Raw genomic sequence first — 21,607 nt, 5'->3', positions numbered from 1 at the left:
TTTTTCCCTTTTTCCCAAATGTTACCCCAAATTTTTCCCAATTTTTCCTTCAAAAATTCAAATTTTTTGCCCATTTTTTGCCCAATTTCCCCATATTTTTCCCCAAAATTTTCCCAATTTTTCGTCAAAAAATTCATAATTCTTTCAAATTTTTCCCAATTTTTTCCCAATTTTCCCTTCAAAAATTCGATTTTTTTTCCCAAATTTTCCCCAATTTTTCCTTTAAAAATCCGAATTTTTTGCCCAATTTTTCAATAATTTTTATCCCAAAATTTCCCCAATTTTTCCCCATTTTCCCCCAATTTTTCCTTCAAAAATTCGAATTTTTTGCCCAATTTTCCCCATTTTTATTCCATTTCCCCCCAATTTTTCCTCAAAAAATTCGAATTTTTTGCCCAATTTTTCCCAATTTTTAAATAATTTTTATCCCAAAATTTCCCCAATTTTTCCTCCAAAAATTCGAATTTTTTGCCCAATTTTCCCCCAATTTTCCCCAATTTTTTCCCAATTTCCCCCAAATTTCTCCCAATTTTTCCTTCAAAAATTCGAATTTTTTGACCAATTTTCCAGAATTTTTCCCCATTTTTTCCCAATTTTCCCCCAATTTTACCTTCAAAAATAAGATTTTTTTTGCCCAATTTTCCTCAATTTTTTCCAATTTTTCTCCAAAAATTCGAATTTTTTGCCCATTTTCTCCCAATTTTTCCTTCCAAAATTCCAATTTTTTCCCACAATTTTTCCCAAATTTTCCCCATTTTTACCCCAAAATTTCTCCAAATTTTCCCCAATTTTTCCTTCAAAAATTCGAATTTTTCCCCAATTTTTCCTTTAAAAATTCATTTTTTTTGCCCATTTTCCCCCCAATTTTTCTTCATTTTTGTCCCAATTTTTCCCCGACTTTTTCCCAATTTTTCCTTCAAAAATTCCAATTTTTTCCCATTTTTCCCCAGTTTTTCACAAATTTTTCCCAATTTTTCCTTCAAGAATTCGATTTTTTTCCCCAATTTTCCCTTCAAAAATTCAAAATTTTTCCCCATTTTTTGCCGAATTTTCCCCAAATTTTGTCTCATTTTTGCCCCAATTGTCCCTTCAAAAATTCCATTTTTTTGCCCAATTTCTCCCCAATTTCCCCCCATTTTTAGTCCAAATTTCTCCCAATTTTTCCTTCAAAAATTCCATTTTTTTGCCCAATTTTTTCCCAATTTTTCCCAATTTTCCCCCAAATTTCCCCTCAAAAATTCGAATTTTTTTCCTATTTTTCCCCAATTTTTCCACATATTCCAAATTTTCCCCAATTTTTTCTTCAAAAATTCCAATTTTTTGCCCAATTTTTCCCATTTTAAAATAATTTTTATCCCAAAATTTCCCCATTTTTCCCCCAATTTTTCCTTCAAAAATTCGAATTTTTTTCCCAAATTTTCCCCAATTTTTCCTCCAAAAGTTCAAATTTTTTAGCCAATTTTCCCCTATTTTTTCCCAATTTTTCCTTCTAAAATTCGAATTTTTTGCCCATTTTTTGCCCATTTTTTCCCAATTTTCCCTTTAATTTTCCAAATATTTTCCCCAATTTTTTCCCAATTTTCCCCCAAAAAATTCCAATTTTTTTCCCAATTTTCCCCCCATTTTTATCCCAATTTTTTCCCATTTTTCCTTCAAAAATTCGAATTTTTTCCTGATTTTTGCCCCAATTTTCCCCCATTTTTCCCTCCAAAAATTCCATTTTTTCCCCCATTTTCCCCCCAATTTTCCCCATTTTATTCCCATTTTTTCCCTCCAAAAATCCCAATTTTTTCCCCTATTTTTTCCCCATTTTCCCCCCCAAAAAATTCACTTTTTTCCCCCATTTTTCCCCATTTTCACCACTAAAAACCCCCAAAAAAACCAATTTATTTCATATTTTTTTAGGCACAAAAATCATCCCACAGTGTGGATCAAACCCAACCGAGTCTCTCCTTTTCCCGCCCAAAAAATTCCCAAATTTTTGCAATTTTTGGGAATTTTCGGACGGAATTTTGGCGCGGAATTCCTCGAAGAAAAAAATAAAACGAAATAAAAAAACGACCAAAAAATCCAAATTTTTTCGACGGCGTCGGGGGCGGAGTTTGGCCAAAAATCTGTGGAAAAAAGGAAATTTTTGGGTTAAAAAATGCAAATTTTGGTCAAAATTGTTCACGATTTTTCCACATTTTTTCCTAATTTTTCCTAATTTTTTCCCAAATTTTCCTTCAAAAATCGATTTTTTTCCCAATTTTTCCCCAATTTTTTCCCATTTTTTCCCAATTTTTCCCCATTTTTTTCCCAATTTTTTCATCAAAAATTCCAATTTTTTGCTCATTTTTCCCATTTTCACCCTAATTTTTGCAAATTTTCTGCCAATTTTTCCCCAATTTTTCCTTCAAAAATTGGAATTTTTTGCCCAACTTTTCCTTCAAAAATTCAAATTTTTTGCCCATTTTTCCCCCGTTTTTATCCCAATTCTTGCCATTTTTATTACAAATTTTCCCTCAAAATTTCCAATTTTTTTGCCCATTTTTCCCAATTTTTTTCCCAATATTTCCCAATTTTCCCCCATTTTTCCGAAATTTATCACAATTTTTCCCAATTTTTATTCCAAATTTTGCAAAACTTTCCCCAATTTTTCCTTCAAAAATTCCAATTTTTTGCACGTTTTTCCCAATTTCCCCCAATTCTTCCTCCAAAAATTCCAATTTTTTTCCCATTTTTTCCCAATTTTCCCCAATTTTTATTCCAATTTTTCCCCAATTTTTCCTAAAAAAATTCCATTTTTTGCCCAAATTTTTTCCCATTTTTTCTCCAATTCTTTCCCATTTTTTCCCCAATTTTTCCCAATTTTCCCCCATTTTTTTCTTAAAAAAATTCGAATTTTTTGCCCAATTTTCCCCCAATTTTTTCCAATTTTTATCCCAAATTTTTCCCATTTTCCCCATTTTTATTCCAAATTTTTTCCTCAAAAAAATCGATTTTTTTCCACAATTTTTATTCCAATTTTTCCCTTTTTTTCCCCAGTTTTTCCTTCAAAAATTCCCATTTTTTGCCCAATTTTTCCAATTTCCCCCAATTTTCCCCCCAAATTTCCCCATTTTTTCCCCATTTTATTTCAAATTTTTCCCAATTTTTTCCCAATTTTTCCCATTTTCCCCATTTTTGCCATTTTACCCCAATTTTCCCCAATTTTCTCCATTTTTCCCCCATTTTTATTCCAATTTTTCCCAATTTTTCTCCAAATTTTCCCCATTTTTTATTCTACTTTTTCCCCATTTTTTCCCATTTTTATTCCAAATTTTCCCAAATTTCCTCCAATTTTATCTTTCAAAAATTTTTTGCCCATTTTCCCCAATTTTTTTCCCAAATTTTCCGTAATTTTTTCACCCAATTTTCCCCCATTTTCCCATTTTTTGCCCAATTTTCCCCCATTTTTCACCATTTTTATCGCAATTTTTTCCCATTTTTATTCCAAATTTTCCAAAATTTCCCCCAATTTTTTCCCAAGTTTTACCCATTTTTCCTTCAGAAATTCGAATTTTTTGCCCAATTTACCCCATTTTATTCTCATTTTTTTCCTTCAAAAATTCAATTTTTTTTCCCATTTTTTCCCCATTTTTATCCCAATTTTCCCCAATTTTCCCCATTTTTTCCCAAATTTTCCCCAATTTTTTCTCCCAATTTTCCCCACTTTTTCCATTTTCCCCTCGAAAAATCTGAATTTTTCCCTGTTTTTTCCATATTTCTTCCCCGTTTCTCGCCCGATTTTCACCAAATTTTCACAGTTTTTCCCCATTTTTTTTCCCCCAATTTTTTTGCCCATTTTCCCCGGATTTCACCCCAAAATCCCCCCTCACCTCACATCTGCCCCATGTGGTTGGCCCCGGCTCCGATTTTTTATTCCAATTTCTCCCCAATTTTCCCCAAATTTTCCCCATTTTTTTCCCAAATTTTCCCAAATTTTTCCCCAATTTTTCCCATTTTTTTCCCCGTTTTCATCCCAAATTTTCCCCAATTTTTCCCCAATTTTTTCCTGCAAAAGTTCGAATTTTTTGCCCAATTTTTCTCAAGTTTTCCCAATTTTTCCTGAAAAAATTCCAATTTTTTTCACATTTTTCCCCAATTTTTTCCAATTTTTCCCCATTTTTTCCCCAATTTTTTCTCAATTTTCTCCCAATTTTTCTCATTTTTTCCCCATTTTAATTCCAATTTTTTCACATTTTTTTCCAATTTTTTCCCCATTTTTCCTTCAAAAAATCGATTTTTTTCCCCAAAATTTTCCCCAATTTTTCTCCCAATTTTTCCCCATTTTTCCCATTTTTTGGCCAATTTTTTCCCATTTTTTCCGTCTTTTTTCCCCAATTTCTACCAGCTTTTCCCCATTTTTCCTTCAAAAATTCGAATTTTTTTCCCAAATTTTCCCCCATTTTTCCTCCAAAATTTCCAATTTTTTGGCCCAATTTTCCCCAATTTTTTTCCAAATTTTTCCAAATTTTTCCCCATTTTCCCTTCAAAAATTCCCATTTTTTGCCCGATTTTTCCCAATTTTTCCTTCAAAAATTCCCATTTTTTGCCGAATTTTCCCCCAATTTTTCCTTCAAAAATTACCATTTTTTGCCCAGTTTTTACCAGTTTTTTCCCAATTTTTCCTTCAAAAATTCCAATTTTTTCCCGATTTTTCTCAATTTTTCCCCATATTTTCCTTCAAAAATTCCAATTTTTTGCCCAATTTTCCCCCAATTTTTTCCCATTTTTTCCCCATTTTTATTCCAATTTTTCCGCCATTTTCCCCTTGAAAAATTCAATTTTTTCCCCATTTTTCGTCATTTTTCCCCATTTCTCACCCGATTTTCACCAAATTTTCACCGTTTTTCCCCATTTTTTTCCCCCTTCCCTTTTTACCCAATTTCCCCCGATTTCACCCCAAAATCCCTCTCACCTCACATCTGCCCCATGTGGTTGGTGCCGGCTCCGATTTTTTTCTCCAATTTCACCCCAATTTTCCCCAAATTTTCCCAAAATTTTTCTCCCAATTTTTCCCCATTTTTTCCCATTTTTATCCCAATTTTTCCTTCAAAAACTCCAATTTTTTGCCAATTTTTTCCCATTTTTTCTCCATTTTTCCCCCATTTTCTCCCCTTTTTTCCCAATTTTCCACCAAATTTTCCCCAATTTTTCCCCAGTTTTTTCCCAGTTTTTCCCAACTTTTCCTTCACAAATTTGAACTTTTTGCCCAATTTTCCACCAAATTTTCCTCAATTTTTCCTTCAAAAATTCGAATTATTTGTGCAATTTCCCCCAATTTTTCCCCATTTTTTTACTATTTTTACCCCAAATTTCCCCCAATTTTTCCTTTAAAAATTCCATTTTTTTGTCCAATTTTTCCCAATTTCCCCAAAATTTTTTCTCCAAAAATTCCACATTTTTGCCCAATTTTCCCCAATTTTTCCCCAATTTTTCTTTCAAATATTCGAATTTTTTACCCAATTTTCCCCATTTTTTCCCAATTTTTCCTTCAAAACTTCGAATTTTTTCCCCCATTTTCCCCGTTTTTTTTGCCAATTCTTCCGCAATTTTTTCCCATTTTTATTCAAAAATTTCCCAAAATTCCCCGAATTTATCCATCAAAAATTCATTTTTTTCTGCCATTTTCCCCTCAAAAAATTCAATTTTTTCCCTGTTTTTCCCTCATTTTTTCCTCGTTTCTCGCCCGATTTTCACCAAATTTTCACCGTTTTCCCCCATTTTTTTTCCTCCATCTGCCCCGACTTTTCCCTTTGCTTTTTGCCCTTTTTTACCGGATTTCACCCCAAAATCCCCCCTCACCTCACATCTGCCCCATGTGGTTGGCGCCGTCTTCGATTTTTTTCCCCAATTTCTCCCCAATTTTCCCCAAATTTTCCCCATTTTTTTCCCCATTTTTCCCCCAATTTTCTCTATTATTTCCCAATTTTAATTCCAATTTTTCCTCCAAAAATTCCAGTTTTTTGCCCAATTTTTCCCTCAGAAATTGAATTTTTTGCCCACTTCTTCCCCGTTTTATCCCAATTTTTTCCCATTTTTGCCCAATTTTCATCAATTTTTCCCCATTTTTTCCCAATTTTTCTACCAATTTTTGCTCAATTTTTCCTCCAAAAATTGCAATTTTTTGCCCAATTTTCCCCCAACTTTACCCCAATTTTTCCCCATTTTTATTCCAAATTTTTCCCAATTTCCCCCACTTTTTCCTTCAAAAATTCCATTTTTTTGCCCCATTGTTTCCCCAATTTTTTCCCAAATTTTTCCCATTTTTATTCCAAATTTTTCCAAATTTTCCCCAATTTTCCCTTCAAAAATTCCAAATTTTTTGCTCAATTTTCTACAATTTTTTCCCCATTTTTCCTCCACAATTTCCAATTTTTGCCCGATTTTTCCCAGTTTTTCCTTCAAAAATTCCCATTTTTTTTGCACACATTTTCCAATTTTCCCCCAATTTTTCCTCCAAAAATTCCAATTTTTTCCCCATTTTTCCTCATTTTTTCGCTGTTTCTCGCCCCATTTTCATCAAATTTTCACCTTTTTTTTCCTCCATCTGCCCCAACTTTCCCCTTCCCTTTTTGCCCAATTTTCCCGGATTTCACCCCAAAATCCCCCTCACCTCACATCTGCCCCATGTGGTTGACACTGTCTCCGAATTTTTTCTCCCCAATTTTCCCCAAAATTTCCCCATTTTTTCCCCAAATTTTTCTCCCAATTTTTCGCAATTTTTTCCTCATTTTTCCTTCATAAAATCGATTTTTTTCCCAAAATTTTCCCCAATTTTTCTCCCAATTTTTACCCAAATTTTCCCCATTTTTTCCCCAATTTTTTTCCCATTTTTTCCTCTTTTTTCCCCAATTTTTACCAGTTTTTCCCCATTTTTCCTTCAAAAATTCGAATTTTTTGCCCAATTTTCCCCCAATTTTTTCCTGTTTTTATCCCAATTTTTCCCATTTTCCCCCAATTTTTTCCCCATTTTTACTTCAAAAATTGAATTTTTTGCCCAATTTTCCCAATTTCCCCCCAATTTTTCCCCAATTTTCACCCAATTTTCCCCCATTTTTCCCCAATTTTTTCCCAATTTTTCCTTCAAAACTTCAATTTTTTGCCCAATTTTCCCCCGTTTTTATACCAATTTTTTCTCCATTTTTTCCTTCAAAAATTCCAATTTTTCGCCCATTTTTTCCCAATTTTCCCTTTAATTTTCCGAATTTTTTCCCCCAAATTTCCCCCAATTTTTCCCTAAATTTTCCCCTTTTTTTTCCCCAAATTTCCCCCAATTTTTCCTTCAAAAATTCGAAGATTTTGCCCAATTTTTCCCAAATTTTCCCAAATTTTTTCCCAATTTTTTTCCCCGTTTTCATCCCAAAATTTCCCCAATTTTTCCCCAATTTTTTTCCTGCAAAGGTTCGAATTTTTTGCCCAATTTTTCCCAAGTTTTCCCGAAAAAATTCAAATTTTTTTTAACATTTTCCCCCAATTTTCCCCAATTTTTCCCCAATTTTTTCTCAATTTTCTCCCAATTTTTCTCATTTTTTCCCCATTTTAATTCCAATTTTTTCCCAATTTTTCCCAATTTTTCCCCATTTTTCCTTCCAAAAATCGATTTTTTTTCCCCCAAATTTTCCCCAATTTTTCTCCCAATTTTTACCCATTTTTCCTATTTTTATTCCAAATTTTCCCCAATTTTTCCTTCAAAAATTTCAATTTTTTGTCCAATTTTTCCCAATTTTTCCTTTGAAAATTCCTATTTTTTTGCTAAATTTTTCCTTCAAAAATTCAAATTTTTGACCAATTTTTCCTAAATTTTTCCCATTTTTTCCTTCAAAAATTCCCATTTTTTGCCCAATTTTTCAGTGTTTTTAACTAATTTTTCCTCCAAAAATTCCAATTTTTTGCACATTTTTTGCCCAATTTTTCCCCCAATTTTTCCTCCAAAAATTCCAATTTTTTGCACATTTTTTCCCAGTTTTCCCTTTCATTTTCCAATTTTTTTCCCCAATTTTCCCCAAATTTTTCCCATTTTTATTCCAAATTGTTCCAAATTTTCCCCAATTTTCCCTTCAAAAATTCCAAATTTTTTGCTCAATTTTCCACAATTTTTTCCCCATTTTTTCCTCCACAATTTCCAATTTTTGCCCGATTTTCCCCAATTTTTCCTTGAAAAATTCCAATTTTTTGCCCAATTTTTTCCAATTTTCCCCAAATTTTTCCTTCAAAAATTCGAATTTTTTGCCCGATTTTTCCCAATTTTTCCTTCAAAAATTCCAATTTTTTGACCAATTTTCCCCCAATTTTCCCCAATTTTTCTGCCATTTTCCCCTGGAAAAATTCAATTTTTTCCCCATTTTTCGCTCATTTTTTCCCCGTTTCTCGTCCGATTTTCACCAAATTTTCACCGTTTTTCCCCATTTTTTTCCCCCTTCCCTTTTTGCCCAATTTTCCCCGATTTCACCCCAAAATCCCGCTCACCTCACATCTGCCCCATGTGGTGGCGCCATCTCCAATTTTTTCTCCAATTTTTCCCCAATTTTCCCCAAATTTTCCCAAATTTTTCCCCCAAATTTTCCCAAATTTTTCCCCAATTTTTCCCAATTTTTTTCCCATTTTTTTATCCCAAGTTTTCCCCAATTTTTCCCAATTTTCCCCCAAGTTTTTCCTGCAAAAGTTCGAATTTTTTGCCCAATTTTCCCCCAATTTTCCCCAATTTTTTTCCCCAATTTTTTCTCAATTTTCTCCCTATTTTTCTCATTTTTTCCCCATTTTACTTCCAATTTTTTCCCAATTTTTTCCCCATTTTTCCTTCATAAAATCGATTTTTTTTTCCCAAAATTTTCCCCAATTTTTCTCCCAATTTTTACCCAAATTTCCCCCATTTTTTCCCCAATTTTTTCCCATTTTTTCCTTTTTTTCCCCAATTTTTACCAGTTTTTCCCCATTTTTCCTTCAAAAATTCGAATTTTTTGCCCAAATTTTCCCCAATTTTTCCCCCAAGATTTCAAATTTTTTTCCCGATTTTTCCCAATTTTTTGCCCAATTTTTCTAAATTTTTCCCCATTTTCCCTTCAAAAATTCCCATTTTTTTGTCCGATTTTTCCCAATTTTTCCTTCAAAAATTCGAATTTTTTGCCCAATTTTGCCCAATTTTCCCCCAATTTTTCCTTCAAAAATTCCCAATTTTTGCCCATTTTTTCCCGTTTTTCCCTCATTTCTTCCCCGTTTCTCGCCCGATTTTCACCAAATTTTCACCGTTTTTCTCCATTTTTTTCCCCCCAATTTTTTTTCCCCAATTTTCCCGGATTTCACCCCAAATTTCCCCCTCACCTCACATCTGCCCCATGTGGTTGGTGCCGTCTCCAATTTTTCTCTCCAATTTCACCTCAAATTTTCCCAATTTTTTTCCCAAATTTTCCCAAATTTTTCTCCCAATTTTTCCCCATTTTTTTTCCAATTTTCTCTATTTTTCCCCCATTTTAATTCCAATTTTTCCCGCCAATTTTTCCCATTTTTTCCTGTTTTTATCCCAATTTTTCTCCCAATTTTTACCCATTTTTCATCCAATATTTTCCCTTTTTTTTTCCCATTTTCCCCCAATTTTTCCCCAATTTTTTTCCCAATTTTTCCTTCAAAAATTCCAATTTTTCCTGAATTTTCCCCCAATTTTTTCCCACTTTTATCCCAATTTTTCCCCATTTTCCCCCCAATTTTTCCTTCAAAAATTCTATTTTTTTTCCCAATTTTTCCCAATTTTGGCCCAATTTTTCCTACAAAAATTTGAATTTTTCCCCAATTTTCCCCTATTTTTTTTGCATTTTTTCCCCAATTTATTCCCATTTTTATTCCAATTTTTACCCAAATTTACCCCATTTTTCCTTCTAAAATCCCAAATTTTGCCCCATTTTTCCTTCAAAAAATGAATTTTTTCCCCCAAATTTTCCCCAATTTTCATCCCAAATTTTCCCCGTTTTTTCAATTTTTTCCCAATTTTTCGTCCAAATTTTCCCCAATTTTTCCTTCAAAAATTTCAATTTTTTACACATTTTTTCCCAATTTTTCCCCAATTTTCCCCATTTTTTCCCCCATTTTTCCGCCATTTTCCCCTCGAAAAATTCCATTTTTTTCCCGTTTTTCCCTCATTTTTTCGCCGTTTCTCGTCCGATTTTCACCAAATTTTCACCGTTTTTTCCCATTTTTTTCCCCCCATTTTTTTTGCCCAATTTCCCCCGATTTCAGCCCAAAATCCCGCTCACCTCACATCTGCCCCATGTGGTTGGTGCCGGCTCCGATTTTTTTCTCCAATTTCACCCCAATTTTCCCCAAATTTTCCCAAAATTTTTCTCCCAATTTTTCCCCATTTTTTCCCATTTTTATCCCAAATTTTCCCCAATTTTCCCCCATTTTTCCCATTTTTTCGTCAATTTTTTCCTGTTTTTTTCCTCTTTTTTTCCTAATTTTTCCATGTTTTTCCACAATTTTTCCTTCAAAAATTCCAAATTTTTGCCCCATTTTCCCCCAATTTTTTCCCATTTTTATCCCAATTTTTTCCCATTTTTATTCCAAATTTTCCCAAAATTCCCCTATTTTTCCTCCAAAAATTCCAATTTTTTCCCCATTTTTCTCAAAATTTTCCCCATTTTTATTCCGATTTTTTCCCCAATTTTCCCCATTTTATTCTCATTTTTTCTTCATTTTCTCCAATTTTTTTCCATGTTTTCCTTCAAAAATTTAATTTTTTCCCCGCATTTTCCCCTAATTTTTCCTTCAAAAATTCGAATTTTTCCACAATTTTTCTCCCAATTTTCCCGCATTTTTATTCCAATTTTTTCCCAAATTTTCCCAAATTTTCCACCAATTTTTTGCCCAATTTTCCCGGATTTCACCCCAAATTCCCGCTCACCTCACATCTGCCCCATGTGGTTGGCGCCGTCTCCGATGGCTCCGTGCGCTCCCGGCAGCGCCAACGGCGGCGGCTCCGAAGGGATTTTTTCCTCTTCCCGCCGCTTCAAACACGCCGCCTTCGGGTTCAGATTCCGCTCTGCAAGGAAAACATTCCCAAATATTAGTAAAATTCCCAAAATTCCCAAAAAAGTGACAAATTTGGGGAAAAAACCCCAAAAAATTCCACGAAAAAATGATAAAAATCGGTGGAAAAACGTCCAAAAATCGCCATTTTTCCCAATTTTTATTCCAATTTTTTCCCACTTTTATACCAAATTTTTCAAGTTTTTCCCAATTTTTTCCCAATTTTTCCCAATTTTCCCCGAATTTTTTCCCCATTTTTTTCCAATTTTTCCAATTTTATCCGAATTTTTCCCGATTTTTATTCCAAATTTTTCCCAATTTCCTCCCAATTTTTTCCAAATCTTTGTGTATTTTTATTCCAATTTTTTCTCAACTTTTCTCCAAATTTATTCCAATTTTATCCCAATTTTCCCCATTTTTATTCCAAAAATTTCCCAATTATTCCCCATTTTTTACCCATTTTTTCCCAATTTATTCCCAAATTTTTTACACTTGGATTACAAATTTTTCCCAATTTTCCCCCAATTTTTCCCCAATTTTATTCCAATTTTTCCCATTTTTATTCCAAATTTCCCCCAAATTTTCTCCAATTTTCCCCTAATTTATTCCCAAATTTTTCCCAAATTTTGCCCATTTTTATTCCAATTTTTTCCCAATTTTTCCTATTTTTTCCCTATTTTTATTCCAATTTTTCCCATTTTTTACCCAATTTTCCCCAATTTTTCTCTATTTTTATTCCAAATTTTGCCCAAATTTTCTCCAATTTTCCCCAATTCAAACACGCCGCCTTCGGGTTCAAATTCCGCTCTGGAAGAGAAAATTCCCAAATTTTACTAAAATTCCCGAAAAAGCAAAAAATTCCAGGAAAAAACAAAAAAAATTTGGTGAAAATCCACCAAAAATTGGCGATTTGTGCCCAATTTTCCCTCAAAAATTCAATTTTTTTCCCCATTTTTCCCCCAATTTTTTCACAATTTTTCTCTATTTTTATTCGAATTTTTTCCTGATTTTTCCCAATTTTCCCCAATATTTTTCCATTTTTTTCTAATTTTTTCCCAATTTTTACAAATTTTTCTTCAATTTTTTCCCCCAAATTTTTGCCAATTTTCCCCCATTTTTTCCTAATTTTCCTCCAATTTATTCCCAAATTTTTCCCATTTTTATTCCAATTTTTTCCAATTTTTTTTCCATTTTATTCCACTTTTATTCCCACTTTTCTCCCAATATTCCTAATTTTTCCCCAATTTTCCCCGAATTTATTCCCAAATTTTTCCCATTTTTATCCCAAATTTTTCCCATTTTTATCCCAAATTTTCCCCAATTTTTTCCCAATTTTTCCCCAATTTTTCCCCAACTTATTCCAAAATGTTCCCATTTTTATTCCAATTTTTTCCCAAATTTTTCCAATTTTTTTCCCAATTTTTCCCGGATTTTCCCCAAATTTTCCCCAATTTTTCTAAATTTTCTTCCATTTTTAGTCCAAATTTTTCCCAATTTTTCCCCTTTTTTATTCCAATTTTTTCCCATTTTTTCCCCATTTTTCCCAATTTTTCTCTTTTTTTATTCCAATTTTTCCCCAATTTTCCCCCAATTTTCCCCAATTCAAACACGCCGCCTTCGGGTTCAAATTCCGCTCTGCAAGGAAAAATTACCAAATTTTACTAAATTCCCAAAAAACAAAAAAAAATCAGGGAAAAAAAAGCAAAAAATTCCGCGAAAAAATGAAAAGATTTGGTGGAAAAACGGCCAAAATTTGGCGATTTTTGCCCAATTTTTCTCCAATTTTCCCCCAATTTTTTCCCAATTTTTTCCAATTTTTCCCAATTTTTATTCCAATTTTTCCCAATTTTATGCCAAATTTTTCCAATTTTTTCCCCATTTTTATTCCAATTTTTTCCCAATTATTCCCCATTTTTATTCCAATTTTCCCCAATTTTTCCCCACTTCCCCCCAATTTTTTCCCCAATTTTTTCCATATTTTTACCCAATTTTCTCCAATTTTTTCCCAATTTATCCCAATTTTTATTCTAATTTTTCCCGAGTTTCCCCCAATATTTCCCATTTTTATTGTAAGTTTTCCCGATTTTTTCCCCATTTTTATTCCAATTTTTTCCCAATTTCTCCCCAATTTTTCCCCATTTTTATTCCATTTTTTCCAATTTTTTCCCAATTTTTCCCCAATTTTCCTCTAATTTTTCTCCAATTTTTTCCCAATTTTCCCAAATTTTTTCCCAATTTTCCTCCAATTCCCCCAATTTCCCCCATTTTTATTCCAAGTTTTCCCATTTTTCCCAATTTTCCCCAATTTTTTCCCAGATTTTCCCAATTTTTCTCTATTTTTATTCCATATTTTTCCCAATTTTCCCCCATTTTTATTCCAATTTTTTCCAGTTTTTTTCCCAATTTTCCCCAACTTTTTCCCATTTTTTCCCAAATTTTTCCTATTTTTATTACAATTTTTTCCCAATTTTACCGCAATTTATTCCACAATTTTTCCCATTCTAATTCCAGTTTTTTCCCAAATTTTTCCATTTTTTTCCCAATTTTTCCCAATTTTCCTCCAAAAATTCAAAATTTTTCCCCATTATCCCCCCAATTTTTTCCCCAATTTTTCCCAATTTTCCCCCAATTTTTTTCCAAGGTTTTCCCTCAATTTCCCCCCAATTTTCCCCACTTCAAACACGCCGCCTTCGGGTTCAAATTCCGCTCTGGAAGAGAAAATTCCCAAATTTTACCAAAATTCCCAAAAAACCGAAAAAATCGGGGAAAAACCCCAAAAAATTCAGCGAAAAAACGATAAAAATCGGTGGAAAAACGCCAAAAAATCGCCATTTTTGGCCTAATTTTTCCCCATTTTTATTCCAATTTTTTCCCAATTTTTCCCCAATTTCCCCACAATTTGTCCCCAAATTTTCCCAATTTTTGTCAAATTTTCCCAAATCTCCCCCAATTTTTTCCAGGTTTTCCCCTTTTTTTCCCACAATTTTTTCCTATTTTTTCTCAAAATTTTCCCCAATTTTCTCCAATTTTTCCCCAATTTTCCCCCAATTTATTCCAAAATTTTCCCATTTTTATTCCAATTTTCCCCAAATTTTTCCAATTTTTTTCACAATTTTCCCCAATTTTTCCTTCAATTTTCCCTCAATTTTTCCCAAATTTTTCCTCAATTTTCTCCAATTTTTCCCCAATTTTTTCAGATTTCCCCCCAATTTTTTCCCAATTTATTCCAAAATTTTTCCCATTTTTATTCCAGTTTTTTTCCTAAATTTTTCCCATTTTTATTCCAATTTTTTTTCCCAATTTTCCCCACTTCAAACACGCCGCCTTCGGGTTCAAATTCCGCTCTGGAAGAGAAAATTCCCGAATTTTATCAAAATGCCCAAAAAAGCCAAATATTCCAGGAAAAAATAAAAAAAATTTGGTGAAAATCCACCAAAAATTGACGATTTTTCCCTAATTTTCCCTCAAAAATTCAATTTTTTTCCCCATTTTTCTCCCAATTTTTTCGCAATTTTTCTCGATTTTTATTCCAAATTTTTCCCCAAATTTTCCCAATTTTTTCCCAATTTTTCTCTATTTTTATTCCAAATTTTTCCTGATTTTTCCCAATTTTCCCCAATATTTTTCCATTTTTTTCTAATTTTTTCCCAATTTTTACAAATTTTTCTTCAATTTTTTCCCCCAAATTTTTGCCAATTTTCCCCCATTTTTTCCTAATTTTCCTCCAATTTATTCCCAAATTTTTCCCATTTTTATTCCAATTTTTCCAATTTTTTTTCCATTTTATTCCACTTTTATTCCCACTTTTCTCCCAATATTCCTAATTTTTCCCCAATTTTCCCCCAATTTATTCCCAATTTTTTCCCATTTTTATCCCAAATTTTCCCCAATTTTTTCCCAAATTTTCCCCAATTTTTTCCCAAATTTTCCCCAATTTTTCCCCAACTTATTCCAAAATGTTCCCATTTTTATTCCAATTTTTTTCCCAAATTTTTCCAATTTTTTCCCCAATTTTTCCCGGATTTTCCCCAAATTTTCCCCAATTTTTCTAAATTTTTTTCCATTTTTAGTCCAAATTTTTCCCAATTTTTCCCCTTTTTTATTCCAATTTTTTCCCATTTTTTAACCCATTTTTTACTGATTTTCCCCAATTTTTCTCTATTTTTATTCCAAATTTTCCCCAATTTTCCCCAATTTCCCCCAATTCAAACACGCCGCCTTCGGGTTCAAATTCCGCTCTGGAAGAAAAAATTCCCAAATTTCACCAAAATTCCCAAAAATGCAAAAAATTGGGGGAAAAAAAATGCAAAAAATTCCGTGAAAAAACGATAAAATTTGGTGGAAAAACGGCGAAAATTCGGCGATTTTTGCCCAATTTTTCTCCAATTTTCCCCCAATTTTTTCCCAATTTTTTCCAATTTTTCCCAATTTTTATTCCCATTTTTTCCCACTTTTATACCAAATTTTTCAAGTTTTTCCCAATTTTTTCCCCATTTTTTTCCCAATTTTTCTCTATTTTTATTCCAAAATTTTCCCCATTTTTATTCCAATTTTTTCCCATTTTTTCCCAATTTTCCCCTATTTTTATTCCAAATTTTCCCAATTTTGCCGAATTTTGCCCCAATTTTGCCCAATTTTTTCCAATTTTTTTCCCAATTTTTTCAATTTTTTCCCAACTTTTTCCTAATTTTTCCCATTTTTATTCCAAATTTTTCCCGTCTTTATTCTGATTTTTTCCCCAATTTTCCCAATTTCCCCAATTTGCCCGATACTTTCCCAAATTTTTCCCATTTTTGTTCCAAAATTTTCCCAATTTTCTTCAAATTTTTGTGTATTTTTATTCTAATTTTATCCCAATTTTTCCCATTTTAATTCCAAATTTTCCCAACTTTTCCCAATTTTTTCCCAATTTTCCCCCAATTTATTCCCAAATTTTTCCCCAAATTTTTCCTCAATTTTCTCCAATTTTTCCCCAATTTTCCCCAACTTTTTCCCATTTTTATTACATTTTTTTCCCAATTTTACCCCAATTTATTCCAATTTTTTTCCCATTCCCCCCAGTTTTTCCCCAAATTTTTCCCCAATTTTTTCCAATTCAAACACTCCGCCTTCGGGTTCAAATTCCGCTCTGCAAGGAAAAATTCACAAATTTTACCAAAGTTGCCAAAAAAAGAAAAATTTGGGAAAAAAAAGCAAAAAATTCTGTGAAAAAATGAAAAAATTTGGTGGAAAAATGGCCAAAATTTGGCGATTTTTGCCCAATTTTTTCCAATTTTCTCCCAATTTTTCCCCCAAAGTTTCCCAATTTTTTCCCAATTTTTCTCTATTTTTATTCCAAATTTTCCCCAATTTTTGCCAATTTTTTCCCCAAATTTTCCCAATTTTTCCCCAACTTATTCCAAAATTTTCCCATTTTTATTCCAATTTTTCCCAAATTTTTTCAATTTTTTTCCCAATTTTTCCAAATTTTCCTCCAAAAATTCAAAATTTTTCCCCATTTTCCCCCAAATTTTTCCCCAAATTTTCCCAATGTTTTCCCCCAATTTCCCCCCAATTTTCCCTGCTTCAAACACGCCGCCTTCGGGTTCAAATTCCGCTCTGGAAGGAAAAATTCACAAATTTTAACAAAATTCCCAAAATTCGCAAAGAAATGAAAAAATTGGGAAAAAAAGCAAAAAATTCTGTGAAAAAACATGGAAAAACGGCCAAAATTCGCCAATTTTCTCCCAATTTTCCCCCAATTTCCCTCCAAAAATTCAATTTTTTTGCCTATTTTCCCCCCAAATTTTCCCCAAATTTTTCCCCATTTCTCCCCCAATTTTTCCCCAAATTTTTCCAATTTTTTCGCAATTTTTCCCAAATTTTTCCCATTTTTATTCCAAAATTTTCCCAATTTTCCCCCATTTTTTACTCAATTTTTATCAATTTTCCCCCATTTTTATTCCATTTTCCCCCAATTTTTCCCCATTTTTATTCCAAAATTTTCCCAAATTTTTACCATTTTTATTCCAAATTTTTCCCAATTTCTCACCAATTTTTTCCCCAATTTTTTCAGGTTTTTCCCAATTTTTTTCCAATTTTCCCCCAATTTATTCCAAAAATTTCCCATTTTAATTCCAATTTTTTCCCAAATTTTTCCAATTTTTTTCCCAATTTCTCCCGTATTTTCCCAAAATTTTCCCCTTTTATCCCCAATTTTCCCCAAATTTTTCCCCAATTTTCCTCCAAATATTCAATTTTTCCCCCATTTTCCCCTCAATTTTTCTCCAAATTTTTCCCATTGTTATTCCAATTTTCCCAAATTTTTATTCCAATTTCTTCCAATTTTTTCCCCAATTTATTCCACTTTTATTCCCAATTTTCTCCCAATTTTCCCAATTTTTCCCCACCTTTTTCCCAATTTTCCCAATTTTTTTCGCAATTTTCTTTAATTTTTTCCCCAATATTTTCCAATTTTCTCCAAAGTTTTTCCTAATTTTTACCCAATTTTTTTCTAATTTTTCCCCATTTTTTCCAATTTTTTCCAGATTTATTCCAATTTTCCTCAATTTTTTCTCCCATTTTTATTCAAAATTTCTCCCAAATTTTCCCCAATTTTTCCCCATTTTTATTCCGGTTTTCCCCCAATTTCCCCCTTTTTTATTCCATTTTTGCCCCAATTTTTTCCCAATTTTCCTCCAATTTTCCCCCAATTTTTCCCCATTTTTATTCCAATTTTACCCGATTTTTATTCCAATTTTCCCTAATTTTCCCAATTTTTCCCCAATTTTTCCCAATTTTCTCCCAATTTATTCCCAAATTTTTCCCATTTTTATTCCGAATTTTTCCCATTTTTTTCCCCAATTTTTTCCTAATTTTTACCCAATTTTCTCAAACTTTTCCCTAATTTTACCCATTTTTTTTCCTATTTTTAGTCCAAATTTTCCGCAATTTTCCCCCATTTTCCTCCAAATTTTTCTCCATTTTTTTTCCCAATTTTTCCTAAAATTTTCCCATTTTTTTCCAAATGTTTCCCAATTTCCCCCCATTTTCTCCCATTTTTATTCCAATTTTCCTCCAAATTTTTCACAATTTTTCCCCATTTTTTCCCAATTTTCTCCATTTTTATTCCAATATTCTTTCAAATTTTCCCCAATTTTTCCCCATTTTTTCCCCTTTTCCCCCAAATTTTCCCCATTTTAATTCCAATTTTTTCCCATTTTTTTCCCAATTTTTCCCCAATTTATTCCCAATTTTCTCCAATTTTTCCCTTTTATTCCAAATTTTTCCCAATTTTTTCCCTATTTTTATTCCAATTTCTCCCCAATTTCCCCCAAAATTTTCCCAATTTTCCCCCAATTTCTTCCTAATTTTTACCCAGTTTCCTCCAATTTTTCCCCAATTTTTCCCCATTTTTATTCCAAATTTTCTCTGATTTTTCCGAATTTTTATTCCAATTTGCTCCAAAATTCCCCCAATTTTTCCCCAAATTTTTCCCCTTTTCCCCCCAATATTTTCTTCATTTTTACTCTAAATTTTACCCAATTTTTCCCATTTTTATTCCAGATTTTCCGATTTTTTCCCCAATTTCCCCCCAAATTTTCCCATTTTTATTCCAATTTTTCCCCTATTTTCCCCCAATTTTTCCCATTTTTATCCATATTTTCCCCAATTTTTCCCAATTTCCCCCCAATTTTACCCATTTTTCCCCCATTTTTATTCAAAATTTTCTCCAATTTTTCTCCATTTTTTTCCCTATTTTTTTTCCCTATTTGCCCCCAATTTTTCCCATTTTTTCCCAATTTTTACCCAATTTTCTCCCAATTTTTTCCCATTTTTCTTCCAAAATTTTCCCAATTTTTTCCCAAATTTTCCCCATTTTTTCCCAATTTTCCCCCAATTTTCTCCCAGTTTCTCCCAATTTTTTCCCAATTTTCCCACAAATTTTCCCAATTTTCCCCAAATTTTTCCCAATTTTTTCCATTTTTATTCCAAATTTTTCCCAATTTTCCCCCAATTTTCCCCAATTTTTTCCCCATTTTTCCCAAATTTTCTTCAATTTTTTCCTAATTTTCCCCACTTTTTTCCCAATTTTTTCTCAATTTTTTCCTAATTTTTTCCCAATTTTCTCCAATTTTTTCCCCATTTTTTCCCCTTTTCCCCCAGATTTTCCCCATTTTTATTCCAATTTTCTTCCAATTTTTCCAAAATTTTCTTCAATTTTCCCCCATTTTTCCCTAATTTTTACCCAGTTTTCTCCCAATTTATTCCCAAATTTTTCCCATTTTTATTCTGAATTTTTTCCCATTTTTTCACCAATTTTTTCCCCAATTTTTTCCATATTTTTACCCAATTTTCTCCAATTTTTTCCCAATTTATCCCAATTTTTATTCTAATTTTTCCCGAGTTTCCCCCAATATTTCCCATTTTTATTGTAAGTTTTCCCGATTTTTTCCCCATTTTTATTCCAATTTTTTCCCAATTTCTCCCCAATTTTTCCCCATTTTTATTCCATTTTTTCCAATTTTTTCCCAATTTTTCCCCAATTTTCCTCTAATTTTTCTCCAATTTTTTCCCAATTTTCCCAAATTTTTTCCCAATTTTCCTCCAATTCCCCCAATTTCCCCCATTTTTATTCCAAGTTTTCCCATTTTTCCCAATTTTCCCCAATTTTTTCCCAGATTTTCCCAATTTTTCTCTATTTTTATTCCATATTTTTCCCAATTTTCCCCCATTTTTATTCCAATTTTTTCCAGTTTTTTTCCCAATTTTCCCCAACTTTTTCCCATTTTTTCCCAAATTTTTCCTATTTTTATTACAATTTTTTCCCAATTTTACCGCAATTTATTCCACAATTTTTCCCATTCTAATTCCAGTTTTTTCCCAAATTTTTCCATTTTTTTCCCAATTTTTCCCAATTTTCCTCCAAAAATTCAAAATTTTTCCCCATTATCCCCCCAATTTTTTCCCCAATTTTTCCCAATTTTCCCCCAATTTTTTTCCAAGGTTTTCCCTCAATTTCCCCCCAATTTTCCCCACTTCAAACACGCCGCCTTCGGGTTCAAATTCCGCTCTGGAAGAGAAAATTCCCAAATTTTACCAAAATTCCCAAAAAACCGAAAAAATCGGGGAAAAACCCCAAAAAATTCAGCGAAAAAACGATAAAAATCGGTGGAAAAACGCCAAAAAATCGCCATTTTTGGCCTAATTTTTCCCCATTTTTATTCCAATTTTTTCCCAATTTTTCCCCAATTTCCCCACAATTTGTCCCCAAATTTTCCCAATTTTTGTCAAATTTTCCCAAATCTCCCCCAATTTTTTCCAGGTTTTCCCCTTTTTTTCCCACAATTTTTTCCTATTTTTTCTCAAAATTTTCCCCAATTTTCTCCAATTTTTCCCCAATTTTCCCCCAATTTATTCCAAAATTTTCCCATTTTTATTCCAATTTTCCCCAAATTTTTCCAATTTTTTTCACAATTTTCCCCAATTTTTCCTTCAATTTTCCCTCAATTTTTCCCAAATTTTTCCTCAATTTTCTCCAATTTTTCCCCAATTTTTTCAGATTTCCCCCCAATTTTTTCCCAATTTATTCCAAAATTTTTCCCATTTTTATTCCAGTTTTTTTCCTAAATTTTTCCCATTTTTATTCCAATTTTTTTTCCCAATTTTCCCCACTTCAAACACGCCGCCTTCGGGTTCAAATTCCGCTCTGGAAGAGAAAATTCCCGAATTTTATCAAAATGCCCAAAAAAGCCAAATATTCCAGGAAAAAATAAAAAAAATTTGGTGAAAATCCACCAAAAATTGACGATTTTTCCCTAATTTTCCCTCAAAAATTCAATTTTTTTCCCCATTTTTCTCCCAATTTTTTCGCAATTTTTCTCGATTTTTATTCCAAATTTTTCCCCAAATTTTCCCAATTTTTTCCCAATTTTTCTCTATTTTTATTCCAAATTTTTCCTGATTTTTCCCAATTTTCCCCAATATTTTTCCATTTTTTTCTAATTTTTTCCCAATTTTTACAAATTTTTCTTCAATTTTTTCCCCCAAATTTTTGCCAATTTTCCCCCATTTTTTCCTAATTTTCCTCCAATTTATTCCCAAATTTTTCCCATTTTTATTCCAATTTTTCCAATTTTTTTTCCATTTTATTCCACTTTTATTCCCACTTTTCTCCCAATATTCCTAATTTTTCCCCAATTTTCCCCCAATTTATTCCCAATTTTTTCCCATTTTTATCCCAAATTTTCCCCAATTTTTTCCCAAATTTTCCCCAATTTTTTCCCAAATTTTCCCCAATTTTTCCCCAACTTATTCCAAAATGTTCCCATTTTTATTCCAATTTTTTTCCCAAATTTTTCCAATTTTTTCCCCAATTTTTCCCGGATTTTCCCCAAATTTTCCCCAATTTTTCTAAATTTTTTTCCATTTTTAGTCCAAATTTTTCCCAATTTTTCCCCTTTTTTATTCCAATTTTTTCCCATTTTTTAACCCATTTTTTACTGATTTTCCCCAATTTTTCTCTATTTTTATTCCAAATTTTCCCCAATTTTCCCCAATTTCCCCCAATTCAAACACGCCGCCT

General features: G+C 32.2%; 1 protein-coding gene across 3 annotated transcripts in view; it reads right to left on the bottom strand.

Annotated features, from left to right (window-relative positions):
- Positions 1–1,867: 1,867 nt before the first annotated feature.
- Positions 1,868–21,607, bottom strand: part of LOC140682075 (transcription factor 4-like) — a 177,439-nt gene continuing 157,699 nt past the window's right edge. For all 3 annotated transcript variants that reach the window (XM_072922996.1, XM_072922998.1, XM_072922999.1), the window contains 2 exons: positions 10,919–11,056; positions 1,868–2,114 (listed from right to left, as the gene is read on the bottom strand). In XM_072922996.1, coding sequence (XP_072779097.1) covers positions 10,920–11,056 — 137 coding nt within the window. In that variant the 3' untranslated portion in view covers positions 1,868–2,114; position 10,919. The remainder of the gene's footprint in view (positions 2,115–10,918; positions 11,057–21,607) is intronic.

The sequence above is a fragment of the Taeniopygia guttata genome, chromosome W, assembly GCF_048771995.1.
Source record: "Taeniopygia guttata chromosome W, bTaeGut7.mat, whole genome shotgun sequence".
Taxonomy (NCBI): domain Eukaryota; kingdom Metazoa; phylum Chordata; class Aves; order Passeriformes; family Estrildidae; genus Taeniopygia; species Taeniopygia guttata.
This window is presented reverse-complemented; position numbering and strand designations above follow the sequence as displayed.